The sequence below is a fragment of the Cebus imitator genome, unplaced genomic scaffold (assembly GCF_001604975.1).
Source record: "Cebus imitator isolate Cc_AM_T3 unplaced genomic scaffold, Cebus_imitator-1.0 Scaffold2, whole genome shotgun sequence".
NCBI lineage: Eukaryota > Metazoa > Chordata > Mammalia > Primates > Cebidae > Cebus > Cebus imitator.
The window spans coordinates 3,538,020-3,560,923 of record NW_016107317.1 but is presented as its reverse complement, the minus strand read 5'-3'; the positions used below and the strand labels follow the sequence as shown (position 1 = coordinate 3,560,923).

The window sequence follows — 22,904 nt, the reverse complement described above, 5'->3', positions numbered from 1 at the left end:
AGAGTTGGAGACATTTGAGCATGTTCTAGAATTATTATAGGGATCTTTCTTTCATGCCCTTTGTGTCTTTATTCAAGTGCTCTTTGCAAAGCACATTCTCTATTAATCAAGTTATTGGGTCTTCTGATGGTTTTAAGTAGAAGATCCTTGGTGGCAACTTATCTTGTGCTTAATGGCATTGGGTTGCCTGACTATAGCCAACATGGATGAACCTATAAAAATTGCCCAGATATCTCTCTTCCTTGGTTCCTCATCACTGTTGGCTTTTCCAGATCACAATATCTCAAGTTCTTTGGACTAAGTTGACGTCAGTCTTATATACAAACTATGTTATGTTTGAGTTTCAACTCACAAAATTAGGTTTTTTTCCATCTTAGACACTTGTCAAATATATTTCGGTAGAAGCTTGCCATTGTTACTTAATACTATGTGTTCCATTTTAAAGGGTATTCAAAGGTGGACTACGTTTCTTGTAAGAAACAACTTAGTTTTAGCAAATTTCAACTAAATCAGCGTAATGTTTAGGATAGTTCCTTTTGGTAGCTATAGGCTTATTCAAACAACGCATCCATTGCTTAAAGTATTTTAGAAATCTACCTCTTTTAGAAAATGCCTGCATAGGTATTTTTTCAAAATAATCTCACTTATTTTGGTGTGCCACTTGTAAACTGTATGGTCTTGGAAGGGTAGTTCAACTCTATAACACCAGTGTAATTACCTATAAGTTTAGTAATTTCTCCATACCTTCCTTGTTTATAGTGACAATGGAATAATTTAATTCAACAAATACTAATACAGCACTATTGATAATCATTGTGAAATACGTTTGTGATGATTATTTTGCTTTGCCTGGCTCCATAATTATTTCCTCCTTTGCCATTTATGCCAGGAGACCAACAACTCTTCCCCCAATTCCCTTGCTTTGGAGGCAGACTGATAAGCCATGGGAAAAGGCCTTAGACACAAAAGGAACTGTGGAAACAGATTGAGGCTGGGCGTTCGAGCACATGTGGCAGTTGACTAACAGAGAGAACGTTAATTGTGTGTTGCCTCCCTGCTGTAAATACTCTAAGTTGATAAGAGAGGTTTAATTGGCTGAACACTGTAAGTGGAAGTTGCCAAAGTTGAATTGCAGCAAAGTGGGAACTGCATGTAAACACAATATGCTTTGCAGCCTTTATCATTTAGCCTGTCACTAAGTGGGAAATAAAATATTAAGTTTCCAGTTCAGTAGCTTTGAAGTTATTTTCTTTCCAACAATATGGAAATTCCATTGGCTGAAGTCTTTATGAAGACAAAGTATGGAGTGATGGATCTGAAACTCACGTAATTCATTTTTGAATTTTCTTTTGCCAGTTTTGTTTCTAAATATAATTTATCACTCTTTTTTCTAGGCTACACAGTCATCTGTAGTGGGTTGGATGGTGATCCCCAAAAAGATACGTCTACGTCCTGATCCCTAGAACCTGTGAATGTGATCTAATTTAGAGAAAGCATCTTTGCAGATGTAATTAAGTTAAAGAACAAGAGAGGTGATCGTCCTGGGGAAGAGGAAAAGGCATGTAAAGATGGAAATATACTAGAATTATGCAGCTGCAAGCCAAGGAACCGCTGCAGCCAACAGAAGTTGGAAGAGGCAAAGAAAGATTCTTCCTTAGAGCCTTCAGAGGGAATGTGGCCCTGCTGGCACCTTGATTTTGGAATTCTGGCTCTGCAATTGTAAGAATAAATTTCTGTTGTTTTAAACCACGACAACTGCAGTAATTTGTTATGGCTACCATAGGAACTAACATAGTCACCCAAACCCAATAGCAGCCTATGTTTTGTTGGCTGTGTTTGCAGCATACAGGTCTTGGAAAGCAAAGTACAAGCATATACATCATATTAGCTGGCTTGGGCTGCCATAACAAAACACCATAGAGTGGTGGTTTACACAGTAGAAATGTATGCCTCACAGTTCTGGAGGCTGAGAAGTCCAAGATCAAGATGCCAACAAAGTAGATTTCATTCTTAGGCATCTCGTCTTGGCTAATCCTGAGACAGTCAGGTGGGTAGGCGTTCTTGGAAAAACTCCAACTAGCCTGACCAATGAGGTAGAGGCTCAGGAAGTTCACCATGTTTGCAGCAGGTAGGAGCCTGGCCCCTCCTCTTCCTGTGAGGAACTGCTGCAGAAAGTGCTCTAGCGGGGACTCCAGCCTAGCAAGAGTCCTTTTTCCCCCTTTTTTCTTCCTTTTCACATAATAAAACCCTGTTTTACTCATCCTTCAAACTGCCTGCGAACCTGAATTTTCATGGCCATAGGACAGACAAGGACCTCATCGTTAGCTGAACTAAGGAAAAGTCCTGCAATAATCCCACCATGAAGTCCCCACCCACATGAGCTCATCTAATCCTAATTACTTAGCAATAACCATCACATTGGGGGTTAGGGATTTAACATAGGAATTTTGGGGGACCACAGATATTCAGCCCATAACCTGCAACGTCATCTTCTGAGGAGAGCACAAGCTGTATTCTGGTCGTAGGGTTTGTAACAATGTCAGCAGGTGACAGTTTGCTTTCGGTGTTTGCTTTGGGATAGATTGGACATTAGAGTCAGATGAACTAGATCTCTAGATTACTTGTCTGTAGGGTTGGAAAAGGTGAGGAGAAACAATGTACTAGTGGTGTTGACAGAAGAGGTTCCACTGATAGCAAGTAAAAGCTACTACCAGAAATCAAAGGTCACCTCTTGTGAACTGCACGCCAGTTTTGTAGTCTTGTTTTGATTTTTGCAGCCACATTTCTGAACAAAGATGGTGAGGACCTTTACTAGTACCCTGATCCAACACCAAGCACAGAAATTAATAACAGAATGAGCAATATGTGAAATGTCTTCTAGGCTCTCGCATTTCAGCTATACAGTCTGGTTCTTCAAAATATTTCCAATGTGAAATGTTAAAAATGAGGAACCTGTTTTAATCCCTGGGTCCCAAGCCTTTTTAAGGAAAGGTGTATATTTTCATCAGAAGGATAATCAAGGATAATCAATCTTTCTAGTAGATATGAAATTAAATTTGGAGTAAAAAAGAAATTTATTCAGTAAACAAATTAGTGACTCATATAGCTTTGTGTATGACTTATAGCTGTATTGGTAATATATGTAAATCCAGACATTAATTTCAATTTGGATAATGCTTATAAATGATGGAACTTCTCAATGTGACTGTAATGTTTCAATGTCAGCATCAAGTACTAGGCATTAATATAAACAGAACAAGTAAAAGTTCAGTTGCTGGAATTATTTAGACCAAGATGATTCAGCCAACTCATACCCTCTTGGATTCCCATTAGAGATAGGAAAATTTTTTTTTATTAAGCCTCAATTAGCTATCCATGTATTTCAAGAAAATTGAGGGTTGCCATGTGAAAGGTCCAACATACACCGTGAAATCAGGCATGGGAGCACAATGCTCCTATGAAAATCAATGAGGAGACCCTGACACTGACCCTGAGGATGTAGGGGGCAGGATGGGACTGAGAACTGGTAATATCTGAAGGCTGTCAAATGACGAAGGAAGTGAGTTGTCCCAGTGGGCCATAGCTTGTGCAAATGTTAGTCCAAAACCTACAGTCTAAGTCTGTGACTTAAAATAGAGCTCTAGAGAGGAAGTTGTATTTTCCAGCCAGAACATGTGTACAATGTCAGGACTTAACACCTAATTAATTACCTATATGACCAGTAATGTTCAAAGCATAGAAATACATGAAAAGAGCATCATCATAAGGAACAATATGAAATACCTTCAAATCATGGTGTAATGGTTAATTTGATATGTCAACTTGGCTAGGCTATAGGGTCCAGTTGCTTGGTCAAACACCAGTCTGCTGCTGTGAAGGTATTTTTCTCATATGTGATTAACATGTAAGTAAGTAGAGTTTGAGGAGAGTTGATTATGCTACATAATGTGGGTGGGCCTCATCCAGTCAGTTGAAGGCCTGAAGAGAAGAGGCAGGTCCCACAAGGAGGGAGGAAATCTGCCTCCCCACTGCCTTCACATTCAGAACTGCAACCTCAGCTTCTCCTTTGGTTTCCAGCCTGCCAGCCTGCCCTTCAGGTTTCAGACTTGCCAGTCTCCATTACCTCATAAGCCAATACCTTAAAATAGATCTCTCTATATACATTCTATTTGTTCTATATAAACATCCCACTGGTTTCTCTCAAAAACGCTGACTAATCCAAATGGGTTATCAAGCCTGCTTGTAGCCTCATCCCATATTTAATCCATATTGCTCAATCAAACACTTTTGGCCTGGGACAATTCTCCATTGTGTGGGACTGTCCCACTCATTGAAGAACACTTAACACTCCTGTCCCTCTTCCATAAAATACTATTAGTACCCTCCTCTCAATCTATCAAAACAACCAAAAACATTCCCACACATTTTCAGATTTCTTCTGGGGACTGACTGGTATTTGTCCAGTTGAGAACTATTGATCTACTTCGACTTACTCATTTTATACATAAAGAAACTAAGGTGATGGAAAATGTACTTAAAAAAAAAAAGCAGAACATGATTATTTTTCAATTCACAACTTCTGTACAAATCCAAAATAAAACCCCAGTGTAAAATAAATGGGGAAAAAACAGTATTTCATTTGCAGTGCTTGACAAAATGCTAACCTCATTAATCATAAATCAGCTCCTAGAAATCAGTAACAAAATGAAGATTATAAGGTACATGAAAATAAAAGAAAGAGAGGAAAATAAAATAACACAAATGACTAATAGTGCTGTATGAAGATGATGTAGCTTAACATTAACAGATGAGAAAGCAATTTCTTTGTAATATTATATTACCAATGATGACAAATGTTGATATCCAGTGTGTAGTTTTAGGAAGTGGGGAACATTCAAACACTGGGAAAACATACTCCACTTATGGGACATTTACTCGAAATGTAGATTTTGCGTATACTTTCTCCTGGCAGTTTCAATCCAAAGGAATTATTCCAACAAAGTAGTTGGATAAATTCAAATTTATATATAAGCATGTTCACTACATAAAAGATCTGTATCTAATACATCATTCCCCCAAAACTTGTTATGTATCAATTGGTTAAAGAAAAAAAAAAAAAACAAAAAACATGTTTTTAAAAATGTTAGTAGCAAAACTGTAGCGAGAATTCAGGTTTTTAGATTCCTAGTTTATAGTACATTCCTAACCTCCTTATAAATCCTGTTGAGAGGCTATGTTAACTTTTCTTCCCGGGTCCACAAGGGGGTGTGGTTTCAAAGGTAAGAACTTCCCAGCACCATGCCTCCATTCACCTCCCCACCCAGGAGCCTAGAGTTCTTCCTCTAACTTTCCCGGGCGAGCGGGGCTAGGTAGACAGCCCAGGTGAACTTCCTCTGTTTAGAAAGCCTGCCAAAAGCTCCGAGGGAGGAGGCTTTGATTGTGGGCCAGGCAACCAATCCAATATCAGAGTCAAAGTTCAATCACTCCAGAGGAACTTGATAGAACTCTTCTCACTGGAGGAAAACTTGAATGGGGCGGGAGTAACGCCGGGGTTAAAATCCCCCCTACTCCCTTTCCTAGATGGATTTCCCTCTCTGGGATCCCCTCCCATGGCAGTGTGGGAGCCTTCTCTCTCCTTCCCTTTACCTGTGCAGACTCCGTTTCTGGATCCCTTCCCACGACAGCATGGTAGCTCGCTTTCTCTCTATATTTATTTTTTTCTACCTCTCTCTGTCTAATAAATCTCTTTCTGCAAAACTCTCTGGGTTCAATACTTATTTGAAGGAGCTCGCCACCAGGGCCCTTTACTCATTCTTGGGTGAGTGAGGCCCAAGGACCTGGGAAAACACATCTGATCCGGGAAGAGAGAGCGTCTTTGGGACACCCCTGCAGCCCTGCTCCTGTCACCTGGTCACACTGGTCACACTATGAAATCAGGCTAAATGTATGCATCTGTCCATTGAACGTATAAAAGCTCTCAGCATATTATAAATTGAACATTTAGGACATCAAGTTTATAATTTTGCTTTTCATGTTTTTGTAATATCTAAAGAGAGCATGCTAATCACCGTCGTTTGGTTCTCTCAATACTCTCTTTTTATTGGAGATAATGCCTTTCTTAGGTTTTGCTAACTGAGCCACATGGTTCCAGTTAGAGGTTATGTGCTTCTGCCTTTCTGGCTGCAGTTGGTTTGAATGGGCACCGTGACACAGGCTTGTCTGTCAGAATCCTCCCCTGTTAATTTAACTACAAACAAGGAAGAGAGACAATCGTTCCCTTTGGAAACCATGGAAACGAAAGAATGTGGTGCTTTCCACTATGAAAAAAGAGGTTGGTGTTCAGTGAAACAAAGTGAAGCCAAGACAGAGAGAAGCAGAAATGAGAAATAGAGGGGGATCCTGCAGGGTTCTAGTCCCTGGCTCCAGTCATTCATCAAACTGTGCTTCTTCCCCCTTCTCCTCGTGTCTAGCTACTCAACCCTTTCTTTGATTGTATGAGATACCTTAGCAACCTTTAAACCACCATTCCTTAGACTAATTTGAGCCATGTTTTTGTTATTCACAATTAAAAGAATATGTTTACTAGAAAATGACTTCTTGAATTTTTTATAGTCAAGCAATTCCGAAACAGTAACAGTTACACTTGGGTTTCAAGACATAAACCGTGAGTTGCCAGCAGAAGTAATGATCCTAGCTGTGCCTCTGAGGGCATGTCATCTTGAAGGAATTAAGAAAATGTGGCTTTAGGCACGGTGCGGTGGCTCATGTCTGTAATCCCAGCACTTTGAGAGGCTGAGGCAGGCAGATCACCTGAGGTCAGGTGTTCAAGACCAGCTTGGCCAACATGGTGAAACCCTGTCTTTACTAAAAATACAAAAAAATATTAGCCAGGCATGGTGGTGGGTACCTGTAATCCCAGCTACTTGGGAGGCTGAGGCAAGAGAATTGCTTGAACCTGGGAGTCAGAAGTTGCAGTGAGCTGAGATTGTGCCACTGCACTCCAGCCTGAGTGACAGAGTGGGACTCTGTCTAAAAAAAAAAAAAAAAAGCAAAAGAAAATGTGTCTTTAATAAGGTTAAAAGTGTAGCTGCATCATAATTTCTATCACTATTGTCAGAATCATCTACTTATTTTTTTCAGTTTTGCCTCATGTTTGCTTAGAAAAAAATCCTCCTTTTCTTGATATACTTTCTGAAATGCCATCCTCATCATTCATTTCCAATTCAAATTGAATTTCTTTGAGATATAACATTTGGGGTAGCATCTATAATTTCCTATGCACCTGCATGCACTGGCTAACTGAGCAGACTCTGTGTGGAATTTTTCAGGACACAGGTGGTAGTTAGGGGTCTTTGTATTTGGTAATGTATGAGATTCTTCTCATCCTCAAATTTCCCATTAGTCTGTCCATATCAGGACCACTGATGCTTTTTGCAGACTAAAGCTGTCCTTGGCTGATAAATGGAAAGAAGAAATGATTTTAACAAATGAAGAAAAAGCAGCTACCTTAATAGAAAAGAGCACTTAAAAGACTTTATAAAAAACAAACAAACAAAAAACAAAAAAACTACAGAATTTAGAAAAATTACTTTATCTTTCCCTTTTCTCTGAATTGCTGACCACTCAAGGCATACCATAGAAACCTGAGGGATGAGAGGCCATTTAGACTATGCTATGAGTATAAAATATGTGGGAAGAAAAAGTGAGGACTAATTATCTTCCCCACACTGCTGAGATATTAGACTCACTCGCCTCCAACTCTTCTGACACATGGTTTTAGGCCCAAAGAAATATGTATCCTTCAGAAAAAGAGATGTTGGCAATTTTTTTCTTAACACAAATCATGTGTAAATTTATTTCCCCAATTTGTGCAAGGAAAGAAAATAAAACTGCACAAAACCTATTAAGTAGAACGCCAGGAGCCCTACAGTGTGAAAAGCCCTGCTCCAGGATGTTATGTGCCCAGGACACAAAGGGGGTCAGTTTCATTCACTATCCACCCCTACTGTGGCCTAAGAAGCAGGAGAAACACACTACAAATCCCCTGAAAGGAAATTCTGTCTCAGGCTTCATGCCTCAGCTTGCATTTTTCTTCTTATACTCTCAAGTTCCCTGGTTTTCAATGATGGCTTCTACTCCACCTATGTTTGCTCACCTCAGTACCTGCACCTATTCTCTGCTTCCCCTCATTTGTGCCATCTGAAGTCTTGCCTATTAAGCAAGGGTTGACAATCCTTGCTCTGAACCAGCCGATCAGCACCCGGGGGACAATGCCTTTCTTGTTATGCAAACACATCACAAGCACTGCCAGTGAGCAGAGCATGACCCCAACACAAACCCCACAATGCCCAGGCCCTTCCCATTGCAGAAGGTAGAAAAGACTTTAACCAACTCACCTCAAACTGAAGAGAAAATTTATAGTCAGAGTCTTTGGCCATATCCTTAATGTAGGCATCAAAGTCATCCAGTTGAACCGGGCTTTGTCAAACACAAAGAAATATATACACTTTAAAATTCTTGTTGATAGTATTATATATTGTTCAATATCATATTTCTTAATTTTCTTGGAGAAAATAGAAGTTTTACTTCACTAAGGTTAGCACTTACCTTTTTTGTTTGCTTGTTTTTGGTTCAAGTTACCAATCCTTAATATATTGCAATTGAAAAGAAGGGCATATATATCCAACTTCTTTGATAGGAGAAATCTCTAGATTTTCACTTGGCTTTTACTCTGGAAGTATAGTACTATATACATGCATACTCACATACACACACCCATATATGTTGCTTCTAGAAAGCTCTGGCATACGGAAAGTAACAAAGGCAATAATTCCAAAGACCTGTTTGAGTTATGGTTTTGCTTTATAGACTGTGTTATCCTGGAGAATCACCTAACTCTTCAGAGTCACTGTTCTCATCTATAAAATACTATAGTTATATCTACAAGGTTGACGTATAGTATATAAAGAACTTCGTAAGTTTCAGCAGGTTTACAAGTATAAGGAATTGTGCTGCTAGCTACAGTCTACCCAAAGCATAGGCAGGATCGGTGGGATGAAACACTTGTCCAGAAAGCTCCCAGGGTCTCACTGGAGTGAGCGATCTTTAGAGGCTTGCATATCTATAAATGTATGGAAAATGGCTCAGAGGTACAATCAAGTAACACATCTGAGCTTATGTTTCTGCATCTGAAGCAGAAGTTCTCACCTTTTTCTTTCTTTTTCTTTTTTTTGAGAATAGGAATGAAGTTTAATTTCCTGTAGATTCCTGTAGCTGCTTATTCCCTCTGGATAAGCAATGCTTACCTAAACCAAAGTGCTCTCTAAAGTAGCTCTCTGCTTCGGCACAATGCCGCATTCTGTCATCTAACTAAAGCTATTCCACTTTGGCAGTGTCCTTATAGTTGGCCCTTCCCTTGGTCTTGTGGCATGTTACTCAGCTTACATCATCTCACTGTGATATTTTGTTCTGTTTTTTTTTGTTTTGTTTTGAGATAGAGTCTCACTCTGTCACCCAGGCTGGAGTGCAGTGGCACTATTTCGGCTCACTGCAACTTTCGCCTCCTAGGTTCAAGTGATTCTCCTGCCTCAGCCTCCCAAGTGGCTGGGACTACAGGCAAGTGTCACCACACCTGGCTAATTTTTGTATTTTTTAGAAGAGATTGGGTTTCGTCATGTTGGCCAGGGTGGTCTTGAACTCCTGACCTCAAGTGATCCACCTGCCTCAGCCTCCCAAAGTGCTGGGATTACAGGCATGAGCCACTGCGCCTGGCCTAACTGTGGTCTTATGTCCAATTAGCAAATCCATAGTATTTAATAGTGCTCGTTTAAAGTTGTTGATTAGCTAACCTGATGGATACATTTATGTTGAGATTTTAGTAAATTGCAGAGGACATTATATCTTCCAGAGAATACCTTTCAACTTAAATGTTTTTACTGAGTAACAATAACTCGTTTATAAAACACACTACGCTTCCTAAGTATTCACATGTGTTATCTTGCTTAATCGATCCCTGAGGTAGGGACAGACAACGTTAGCTCCATGTTCCAGCTGAGAGAGCCCATGGCTAAGAGAATTAAATGAGTAGCCCAACATCACATGTCTACTAAGCAGTAGAATTCTCATTGGAATCCAGGGAGAGTAAGTCCTAGTTCAAAGCTTTTCCCACTTCAAACTTGTTATCCTTCCAAAAGAATGGCTAAAGTTGGGGCTCCTCTCCTGGAATGAACCCCCTTAGAATTGCAATCTCTGGCTGCTGTCTCTGGGCAGTACATCGACCTTAAAGTTGGATTTAACAACCCTGGCTTTCATCTTGTTACCGGGAAAATGGGCACATGTATACTGAAGGCCAACCAAAGAAAGTATTTATGGGTTAAAAGAAGTAAAAGCAAGAAGCTCAGAGAAAAGAGAGACAGAGGAAAGAAGAGCGAACAGAAGAATGGACATAAGCGAGAAGAAGGAGAATGACGAGGAGAAGAAAAAGAAAGCTAGAAGGGAGCAGAGACCAAAAGGACAAATATTTACAGGGAGAGGGGTAAAGAGGAGGTGGAGGAAAGGAATGATGGAATGAAGACAAGTGGAGACAGAAGATGGGAACCAGGGGGACATGGTAGTGGTGGGGCGTTTGGAGTGAAAGAGAAATGGTAGAGAAGGCAAATAAAAAGGTGAGAGAAAGCCTTTCAAGAAATGTCTTCTAGAGGAGAGAAGACTCAGAGGAAAATGAGATAGGGGAAGGCAGAAGCTGAATTAATGTGTGTGTTATTTTTGCTTGTGGGTATGTTCTACCATTCCTAATCTCTACCATATCTTTCGTCTGGGTCTTCCTTCTCCTTCTTTTCTTTGCCTGAGTCATGGGAGGAGCAAGCCTTCATAGCCTCTCCTTTTTGTCCCAGAACACTGTCTTCTAAATGATCTAGTCTACATCTCTCTAGCTCACCTGCCAACATAACCAATAGTTTTTGGTAACAAAGTGTTTCTGTTTCTGTGAAATCGTCCCTCCCAGTCAACTTATCTCTCCTACATCTATTCACTCTGGTCTTACCTCTCCTACAACAGTTGGTACGAGCCAGTGGAATGTACACTGGTTTGAAATTGACTTAGAAACTGGGCACAGTGGCTAACACCTGTAATCCCAGCACTCTGGGAGGCTGAGGCGGATGGATCACATAAGGTCAGGAATTTGAGTCCAGCCTGATCGATATGGTGAAAACCCCGTCTCTACTAAAAATACAAAAATTAGCCAGGCGTGGTGGTGTGTGCCTGTAATACCAGCTACTTGGGAGACTGAGGCAGGAGGATTGCTTGAAACAGGGAGATGGAGGTTGCAGTGAGCTGAGATTGAGCCACTGCACCAGCCTGGGCGATAGAGCGAGACTTCATCTCAAAAAACATAAATGAATAAAAATAAATAAATAAATAAATGAAATTGATTTAGAAAACATTATTCTGTTTCCATATATGCCATAAAACTGTATGCCACTCAAGACTAACTAGAAACACTTTTACATCAACTTTTCTTTTGGATTATGTCATGGATTATTCGTGATTTCTTTCCATAAGCATAGATGCCACAGATCTGGCTGAACCCCCTAACTGCCTTCTTGTACTAATTCACCAGTGTTATACTAGGCAGGTATCAAGAACAAATTATATTTGAAGGAAAGTTCCGTTTCTCATATGTAGAATTATAGCTAAGAAAAGGCATGGAGGTGATAATCTAACAGGCTTTTGAAATCAACTGAGGGTTAATTTTCACTCACCACAATCATAATTCTTCTGACTTAATGGTTCAATAGATAAGGAAAACCACAGTGTAGAGTAATTATCTTTTCTACTTATTATTCAGGTTTTTTGAGACAGCATTATCAAATTATTTATTATAACATCAAATAGCATATAAGCCTTTTCCTGCAATAAACACAGAATTTCAAAATACTAAAAGGATTTCTAAAACCCTTTGATGTGTTAAATATTAGATTTTTCAGATACTGTATTTAGAATACCATACTTCCTCCTCCAAGACTTTAAAAATCACTAATAATCCATTCTCTCAGATTTGATATGATAAACATTGTCCTTATTCCTGATGTGATTTCTGTGATGCACTTTTCTAGTGGTCATTGCCACTCAGGCATAAATGATCAATACATTATTGTGCTTAGCTATTGCAACACGCATTTGCCTCTTTCTTAAGCGTCCCTTCTATTTGAAGACAATCTTTAATTGGAATGTTAAGATAATTATAACAAACATCCTTTTAAATGACATAGTAAGAAAAACTTACTTTGTCAGTTTCCTCTTCTTTAAGCCATTTTTACTCCTAATAATTAAAAAAGAAAAGACAAATTTATCTGGGCAAAAGAATTGATTAACATAATAATTAAACTTGAAGAGCTTTAAATAATTACATCAGCTACCTCAATTTAATTTTCATTAAACACGTCAGGTTTGTTTAATTACTTTTCCTTAAATGAGAAGATAATAATAATTTTAGATTCATGTTTTAAAACTCTACTAGATTGCGTGAACATATCTGCACTTTATATTTCCTATTTGCTAAAAACTGAGTCTAGACATAAAATTTCTAACTGCTGTCGATGAGGTTGCTCAAGCAATTTGTAAATATATAGGAATATCTATCTACCACCTGAATACTCCAGTTTCTACAGGCAGGAAGGGAGAATTGTAGAATAAAATGGAGAACTAATAAAGAGAGGGTGGAATTTTTTTTTTTTAATTAAAGACTTAAATAACCTTTTCTGACATTTTTCTTTGGGGATATGAAAGTGTGCTGTCAGTGTGGATGTGTATATTATATAATTCTACTATGGCATTGTTTTTTTTCCACCTTGAACTAATTTTTAAGCTCTCTGAAGAACCGGACCTATTACCTGCTTGCCCTTCATCATTACTGGTCTATAAGCTCAAACACAGGAAATGCTAATGCATGCTTTAGTTAGTCACATTTGTTTAGGGGTAACTAGGGTAACAGTTTTCACCCAACCAAGATAACTCACATAAGTTAGAGAAGGCTAACAGTATCTACTGAAGCACTTTGTGATTGTATTCTTATTATCTTCTATAAATAATAAATATTAAAACATGATCGTATGAATGACATTATAGCAAACTTTTTTTTATACGTAATTTTCAGACATCTTTACATAATTTTGATGGAAGCATCCAAGTTTTCAGAAAATAAATAGTCTATGGTAAATAACCAGTTGTGATCTTAGTACTTTAATGTGCCCAAATATTTATTTATACTTAGAATTACGAGTATTTGGATATCTCCACTCCCCGAAAGCTTTTAGCAGGATGAAGCACTACTTTGTCTGTGCTTTCACAGCACTTTGCAATGGAGAGTTTCTCACACTGTGTGACTGTTAGTTGCTGATACACACCTTGCTACGCTATAGCCTCCCCCCAGGGCTGAATATAGTGAATGAAACAAATAGTGAGTGGTCAATAAATGCCTATTCAATTGAACTGAAACAAAATATCTCTTCCATGTTATCCTCAGAATTTCACTGAATGATTCCTTAAAGAATTGGATACTAGACTTGGGCTAATGATGTTCTGATTGAAAAAAATGGGACTTGTGGATGGAGAGAAAGTAACGCAGGTCAGGAAGTACAGAAACACATCCAGGAAGGCAAGTGGTGTTTGTGTTTCAGGTAGTTTTAATTTCCTCCCACTTCTAAGCGAAAGCAATCCATTCAATGGATCCTGTTCTATTTTTTCTTCTCATCCTCTATCTTCCATACTGGAGATTAGAGAGAAAAACTGTTCAGTCCTTAATCTCTCTTTCCCTGATCCCCTCACAAAACACTGTCATGTTGGACATAGCCGTATCAAACAGGCATTTGGAAGCCTAAAGGAACATTTATTGATCATGTTTTATATTCAGCCCCTGTGATGGTAATTTAGTTAGCTTTAGGAATTCCACATTTTCTTTTTGCAGTAAAAGCCAATTACTTCAGTGCTTTCCGAAAGCAGAATGTCAGAGGAGATGACTAACAGCTCTGCAAAGTCAGGAGGCTGCCAACATATTTTGTGATCCAGAGTGAACAAAAAAATACTTTCCTATCCAAACAGACTTTAAAGGAAACTAGGAAGTAACAAATATGTGTGAGAGGGTAACACTGAATAAATTCAGTGCTGAAATATTAAGCTGCTACAACTCGGCAGCTGTGTAGAAACCTGATTCATGCGGGAGAGACACATTTTTTTTCTTTCACTCTCATTCATTATGGAATGAACTTTCAATATAATGTATAATTGTGCTACATGTTTTGTGTGACATATTATCATATACATATTCTCATAAGTAATGATGATTTGTACACAGTTTTCATTGTTTTATTTAGATCTTGCTGATTCCGAAGGGTTTCTGTATCCTAAGGCTGTGGAGCGTGACAGGATTGAATTCTGAAACTTCACAGCAACACTGATAAAATGTTCCTACATTTTCAATTGCTGTGTTAATTCCAAGACTAAAACCAGCGTCAAATTTATGCAAATTAAGGTTTTGCTAGCAATTTTAACTTAAGCACATTCTGGAAAGAGCGAATGTGTGCCCATGTTACAGTGACGATTTTGTGTGACATGTAGGGTATCGCCTTTTTGTTGCAAAAGATTTTCCAAATCAATAAAGAACCCCCATCAGATATACATACAGCATATATGCATAGAGGATTTTGCCTTTTAATTTTGTTATCTTTCACTTCTATTAGGTAACGTTCAAAATCCTAATGACTTCAAAAAGTTAAGCTACATTCTGCACGAGTTCATCATGGTTATGACAGTCTCGGAAAGCCATCCTAACTGCAATTCATTCCGAAGAAGCAATAGCAAGGACATGGGATTTATAATGGTTAAAACAAAACAAAAGAAAACTCTAAAAGTCTCCAATTTTGTCAGTGCTGCTTACTCTTTGATGAGCTAGGCAGAAACCATTCCCAAATCTTAAAAAGGACTTTAGGATTATATCATTCTTCAAATAGAACATGCAATCATCATGAGTAAAGCTGAGCATTTTCAACTAAACGTCACTTCCTGTTCAAATTGCCATCTGCTTAGGGTTGAGAACAAGCAGATGAAAACCTGCGTACAGCATGAGGGTCATTATGGCAGTAAAAAAAATAAAAATAAAAATAAAAAGTAGTAACACTGAATCTAAATGATTTCTTTCAATAGGAAATATAATCTAAGTTATGAAAGTCAGAAATCCTTGCAGAACACGATCCTGACACTAACCTAACTGGGCATTGGTCCTCCACACTGATTCTGCTACCAAACCGGGAAAAGATTCGAGCAACACTATGAGAGAGAGAAAGAGTTTTTTGATTTTTACACAAACCACTAGTGTCATCAGATGGGTTTTAGAAAATCAACAGGAACATGTATTTCCAAGAAATTGACAGTTGAGAAAGGAAGTTGAACATTGTGTTAGGCCGTGTGCATCGGGGGAGATGGCTCTGTTATTTGCAGCTGTTGTTAACAGGGTAAGTGAAATATGAAGACAAACACATCATTAGGAGGATTAAAAATGACTCTTTAGCCAATGAGAGCAGGGGAAAATAACCACAAGTGATTAGATGAAGCAAACAGGGAATTTGAGTGGTTGTGTGAGTAGAAGCTGTACTTCAATGAGCGGGGACCATGAATTTCACTTGTTTTGTATCTGCCAGTATACTAGCCTAGGGCTAAGAAGACAGTTTATATCTAGTATGTTTTCACTAGTTGTTATGTGTGAAATTTACTGGAAGTGACAGAAAGCATGGAACTCTATCCTTTGCATTCTCTTCTCACCTGTAGACAACCATTTACAGTTTCAAGGTGATTCTTCTAAAAACTACTGAAGGGTATTTTCTCCCCACAAGTTGGGTCTCATGCTATTTGATTGGTACTATAAATAGCAGACCTTGTGAGGGTTGCTGAAATTTGAAGGTAGGTTCATCAGTGAGGCCTATTAAGGAAGATGTGCTTATTTGCACAGGCCTACCTTACAGAAGCTTAAAAACGAACTGTGGAAAATAAGAAAGTCTCAGAGAATTAAGCAGGGAAATAATATATTCATCTTTCTTTCTTTCATTTTAATTGCAATCTGGGATGCTTTATGGGTATTTGCTATCAGTATTTCATTGATAGACTATTTGAGAAGGATTGGTAGATGTTCAGTTAAAAGTAAATATATATTTTGAAGGTAAAAATGGAATTTATGTGTGCTACACATACCTGAAAACTATTTGATGTCAAATACTGAAAATATCGAGTCAACTGTGCTGAAGCCCTATACTAAAAACTGTAATAACAACAAACTCAGAATAACAGTGAATGGGTCCTCAGCATCTAGCACAATCTTCTGACTTTATTACTTATACATCATGTCTACTTTGTTTCAAAAGCTTTCCTCTAGTCTCTCTCTTTTTTAAACGAAGATATGAATTCTGGAATTAACAATCTCTATTTCGAGGAAATCCTTTTTAATGTTTCTTCCACTGCAACTTGAAATCCTAAATTCTGCCAGCTGTATTTATTCTGTCCTTAGAGAAGCTGAAGAACGTTTGTTCAACCGTCTTTTTGAATAAATACACTCTCCAGATTGCTTTTCATACCCCCACCCCCACCCCATAAGCTATTTTTTCTGGTCTATATTTTTATTGTTTTCTTCTGAGACCTTTTCAAGTTGTCCACATTTATGGTTCTGTCTGTACATAATTCAGTACCTAAACACTAGGTATTAATATTTAAGGACAATGACTTTTTGTCAGTTCCATGGGAAACTGCTACCTTTATCTTACATCACAGAAAAGAAATAGTTCTTGATTCTTTAGTCTCATAATTCAAGGTTACTATTATTATTACATATTAAAAAGTCAAAAGGAACACTTCAGGATTTGATTATTAAAATGATCTATAAGTCAAGAAAATAAAATTAAAGAAGACTGCTCTTTACAGAGGCAGAATAGATTTCAGAGAGACTTGAGTTTGGAACCTGGATTTTCCATATAGTGGAATGTGCTATTAAGACAGTTAATCTCCTCAAGCCTCCATATCTCGAAAATGGGACTAATAATACTTTCTGAAGGATTGCGGGGAGAATTAAATAAGATAATTAATTAAGATAACAAAGAGGCTTGCACATAGTCAGCTGTTCAATAGTCACTGAGTTAGCATTATTATAAAAACAAGGATCCCTCAGATACAGACTATTAATACACTCTGATTACTGCATCTTAATGTATTTCTACCTTGGAAGTTTGGAGCTTTCTAATGGATAAAGACGATAATGGAAAATGGAAAGCATTATTTATAAAGATGAAAGCCAATGGATTGACTCAATGAAGAATCAAATAACTAGTACTAAACGGGGGAAAAAACCTTGCCAAGAACATCATGAGAAATAAATTTAACTGAGAAAACATTATAGTTAACATCTTTGTACTGTTAATTGCTTTAATCCACTTCAATACATGATTAATAACTTTAGGTGTTACTGAACATATAAAGTAGTCAAAAAGAAACTTTCCTTTTTGTTTACTCCTTGAAAGCTAACTTTTAAAGAGCCTGTGTTAAACAGTAAAAAAAAAAAAAAAATCACTTACCAAGGATTAATATAAAATGCCAAAAGATAATCAGTCCAAAGACATGAAGGTAGCAGGGTTAAGAAAGCAAATATACTCCTACGCCTGTGTGCATTAATAGATAACAGATGGAAAGACGAAAAAGTTGCAAGAGTTAGTAATATAAACTGTGAATAGATACCAGTTAATTACCTACTGGGATCAAATAATATGACAAGCACCTTAATTACAACTAAATATTAATCCATCCTGTGAAATATAAATGTGAGGGCTTAAATGCTGCAATATTGATAAAATCAGTTTTTATTCACACATGACCTTATTGTAATCAGATATATTTCTTTCTGCTTATTTTGTGTCAATTAGACTGCTACTAGGTGATTACATTTCGTATTCCGTTAAATGAAGCACTTAAATGCCTCATTACTTATCTTGAGTCTTATTCTTGGGAATTATTCTTCCAATGGTTAAGCCTATTTTAAGAAACCTCTGTAACATGATGTGATAGCTAAACAGCAGCTTATGTGAGAAAATAAAAATGGTCAGTTTACATGTGCTGATTCCGGTGAAGACTCAGCTTTTAAGAGACATTCTTATAAAGCTGCACTACTAAGTGTGACTTTCTGTATTTTTAAATTACCATAAAATTTATAAATATAACCCTTGAAACAGAGGTATGGATGATACTCGGATATCATTCATTCAAGATAAATAGCTCATTAACTACTTAGACTGTGACCTCACTGATATTCATCTAAGCAGGAGCAAAGTAGTTTAGTTTCACCTAAATTCTAAGTCAGACTGTTGATTTAAAATACCTGGTTTCAGATGTTCAAACTACTTGTCAAACAGAACACCCATTAATATAGATATAAAAATATCCTGTGACGGCATCTGTAGTTATTCTGAGAATTAGGGGAAAAAATAGTGTCACCTTGTCACTTCAGTTGCTACAAATCATCACTGAGATATCTATTCTCAGTCAGCTAGAAAATGCTAGGGTCTGCAAAACTGTCTGTGAAGAGCTGCAGGAAAATGTGTTTGATTTTATAGGAAGATCCTGAAGTGAATTCTCTTTGCCTCAGTTCTCCCATGACTGGTCTCGCATAAATTCTATGAATTGTGACTGGCTGTGAAGTTAGTTAATACATAACTCTCATGAGTCACAAATATTAAATACATATAATCGGATTGGTTCCTAGATGGGTCACTCATCACTGCTCTGCCACTGGGCCTTTTAAAAGGGTGAACCAGGCAAGAAACAAGTACCAGCGAGTCAATTTCTTAATTTTGGAAAGAGTGCTAATATATCTGAACAAACTTAGTAATGTTTCCTAACTTTACACCATCAAGGGTTGATGGATTTCTTTTTCTTCACAGTTGGGTTAATTGTATTTTAATAGTAAAATTCTACTCATGTTACAATTTTAAAATGCCACAACATATTGTATTTTTAAAAAGAATCTGGTTTCAACTAGATTTTCAACTAGAGTGAGTATCGGACACACTGAGGAAAGTAAAATTTATATCCTAAATAAAGTTCTCCCTCCCTCATTGGTTCTGTAAAATTTCCAGTCTCCCATATATATTTCTTTAAGATTAACCATTTTAGGGAGTTAGAAAACAGAAAGAAATAACAATGATTAATATGACATATTCATTTACATATACTTTGCATCATTGCTTGCAAAAGAAACAAACTAGACCATATAAGTAGTACTAGCTTCATGTTCAATATTTACTTAATTAGTACTTTTGTTGGACAGTAATTGAACTTAATAGAATTGTTAATTTTCATCTATCATTGTCAAGGTATAATGTCAACCAATTTAATCTCTTGACAATGCTCCTTAAAATTCGAACACTTCCTCACTCCAGGTCCTTAATACTCAAGCATAAGGAAAAATGAAGCCATGTTTTCTTATGAAACTTCCTTGGCTTTGATATTTATTTGTAAGCATGAGAAATGAATACCGGGCTGCATAATCACCCTGTCACTCAGCCTGGAGTGCAATGACGTGATATTGGTTCACTGCAAACTCCAATTCCCTGGCCAAGCAATTCTCCTGCCTCCCAAGTAGCTGGGATTACAGGTGTGCACCACCATGCCCAGCTAATTTTTTCTATCTTTAGTAGAGATGGGGTTTCAAATGTTGGCCAGGCTGGTCTCAAACTCCTGACCTTGTGATCTGCCTGCCTTGGCCTCCCAAAGTGCTGAGATTACAAGCGTGAGCCACCGCACCTAGCCTGGGCTGTATAATTTTTTAACAGAAATCATGACTCTTATTCTCCTCAGGCACTGAAATGTGAGTTTAAAATAGAGATGCTGGGTGGGCATGGTGGCTCATGCCTGTAATTCCAGCACTTTGGGAGGCCGAAGTGAGAGGATCGCTTCAGCCTAGGAGCTCGAGACCAGCCTGGGCAATATAGTGAGAACTCATTTCTACAAATATTAAAAATTAGCCAGATGTGGTGGTGCATGCGTGTAGGCCCAGTTACTCGGGAGGCTGAGGTGGGAAGATTGCTTGAGCCCAGGAGGCAGAAATTGCAGTGAGCCAAGATCGTCCTGCACTCCAGCCTGGTTGACCAAAGAGGAACATTCTGTCTCCCCGCAAAATACAAAACAATAAACAATAAAATAAAATAAAATGGAGATGCTGCTGTGTCTCATGCTGCTTCACTGGAATCTCTTCTCGTGCCTTTATCCACCACTTGTTCAGTGTGGCCCCTGCATTTAAGCCCTTCATCAGCACAGGTATGGGCTCCTGTGCACAACTGTTTCAGTCCTTTGTTTAATATTGTAAATACAGAGCAGGCTATGATGCTTTCCCCACTTCAGAACTGCACTGAGCTTATATAAGCCATTATACTCCGTGAAGATCTGGCTGTTGAAAGTCTACCATCACTGAAATTACAAAAGGAGAATCAGGCAAAACTAACCCCAAAGACAGTAAAACCAACTTTGGAGCACACACAGCATAGTTAAACCATGCAGAAGCTTGGTCCAAAACAATACTCACCAGTTGTATGGAAGTTTTCCATCCCTCTCTAAAGATGCAAAATTGACAAATGTACCCGCTCCACACTCCCTGTTTGAAAGGAACCACAAAATCAAGGTTACTGCATGACAAATCACTCTCACCTTGACATACAAGTAAAGAGAGCCTTTACTAGCTTATCATCACAGCACTAAATGAAGAAAATAGCAAATACAAGTTCCATATGCTCCTTTTTGGCATGCAATGCACACCAGAAAGATAAAACAAAGTGAAATAATCTTTTGCAAGTTTGCAGATCAAAACATTTGAGGCCAAAAGAATTCACTTCACCATCCTTTTCCAAAGAATATTCATAATTCTAAAATAAATATTTGAACTATTTGGGGTATAATTATTTATTTATTTATTTATTTATTTATTTTACAAAGCCTTTAATAGTAACAGAAGTTCTCATATATGAACTGAGGATTTTTCATCTTTAGCAAAAATTCTTTGTAGCATTTTGTTTTATGGCATTTTGATTTCCTCTCTACAATGATAGCAGATCAAGTGGATTGTTTACTTACTCCAAAATCTTTCTCTTATATTTTCATGCCCATATTATTCATCACTTGAGGTTAGAATAAAAGAGCGGTATGAATTGAAATAGGCAAGCTTCTGGTGTGCCTATTATCCAGAATGTGGCCTATTAATCTGCTAGTAAAAACACTATTGAAGTTTTTTTTCCCAGAAGTAGAGCAAAAGTAAACATATTCTCATGCCTTCTCTACCTTTTGACTAATTTCATGCATGAATAACATAGTTCATTGGGGCTCATGTATCTCATTTTTTCTTTATATGGAAATGATGGATTTAACAGTCTGACTGAAACAGAGATTTTGACATTACTGGCATAATGTGCTAATTATTTGAATTATCTACCTGTTCTTATTAGGGTGTTCCAAGAACAATTTTCTTCTTTTGAAAAAAAATGCACTAATATAATATCATGGTGTATTATAAGTTACACATCATTAATGAATTTTCCTATGTTGATTTCCTATATATGGGATTTATTTTATCTCTAACTCAAGGGTTCTAATGTGGGGTTCCAAGGATAGAATTTAGGACTCTATGAACATATGTGGGAAAAAGGTACATATTATTTTCACAACCTGTGACTAACTTTAGCAGTCCCTTCTATCATTAAAGCGGGTACCAAAATCATAATATCCACATGTGGGATTTGCTAACAATAGAAATTACATATTTTTAATAGTAGACTTGCTATCTTGACATATTGGTCATATTCATCACCATGATGAAATTGTTAGACTATTACAAATCAACAGTTAATGTATTAATTAAAAGGCATACAACAGATGTGTTTTTAAAATATTATGATTATCATATTTCAATATAGTCATATAATTCTATGTATTTCATTATTTATTTATTTATTTATTTATTTATTTTTAGATGGAGTTTCACTCTTGTTGCCCAGGCTGGAGTGCAATGGCGTGATCGCAGTTCACCGCAACCTCTGCCTCCTGTGTTCAAGCGATTCTCCTGCCTCAACCTCTGAAGTAGCTGGGATTATAGGCATGCGCTGCCGCACCTGGCTAATCTTTTAAATTTTTGGTAGAGATGGGGTTTCTCCATGTTGCTCAGGCTGGTCTCGAATTCCCAACCTCAGGTGATCTACCCGCCTCGGCCTCCCAAAGTGATTACAGGCATGAGCCACCGAGCGCAGCCTCCTGTGAATTTTACTTTGGGCACAGAAGATGGAAGCGTTATTCTTAGAAGGGTTCACCAGACTGCCAAAAATGATCATGGCACGAAAAATGATGGGAATCTCTGTTGTAAAAACCAGCTGAAAGAATCAGAACCACCCCCTCCTAATTATCTGTGGTATGTACCACAAAAAATGCTCAGAAATACTACTACTTGCATTACTATATCTATGACCGATTCCTCCACCATTACTACTATGAGCTAATATTTACTGCTCAATTCCTATAAGTTGAGTATTATGCTATGTTATTACTGTATTAATGCTCCTAAGTATCTACTAATGCAGGGCCGATTATCATCTCTTCTGCATACACAGTCTTCCCGGCCACCACACTCCCTTAGCTGTCCTTATAGTCCACTGGCTGCCTCTCTTCAGTCTCTTACTGTTATCTTCTTTTCTCCCTGAATACCTTAATATTGATTGTTCCAGTGCTTAATCCAGGGACTTCCTCTTTTACTTTTACTTCCTGAATTTCATCAGGTCTAAAGCTCTAGGACAATTTATATACTAACAACTCTCTTTTTTTTTTTTTTTTTTTCTGAG

The 22,904-nt window shown here is 37.7% G+C and overlaps 1 protein-coding gene across 2 annotated transcripts in view; it reads right to left on the bottom strand.

Moving 5' to 3' along the window:
- The window catches only part of PTPRO (protein tyrosine phosphatase receptor type O), a 276,527-nt gene that overhangs the window by 19,294 nt on the left and 234,329 nt on the right, over positions 1–22,904 (bottom strand). The window contains exons 16-19 of one of the 2 annotated variants that reach the window (XM_017528611.2): positions 20,609–20,677; positions 17,610–17,693; positions 12,284–12,319; positions 8,397–8,478 (exon numbers count right to left, since the gene is read on the bottom strand). In XM_017528611.2, the coding sequence (XP_017384100.1) occupies positions 8,397–8,478; positions 12,284–12,319; positions 17,610–17,693; positions 20,609–20,677 (271 nt within the window). The remainder of the gene's footprint in view (positions 1–8,396; positions 8,479–12,283; positions 12,320–17,609; positions 17,694–20,608; positions 20,678–22,904) is intronic. The other variant, XM_017528620.2, reaches the window with a different exon arrangement.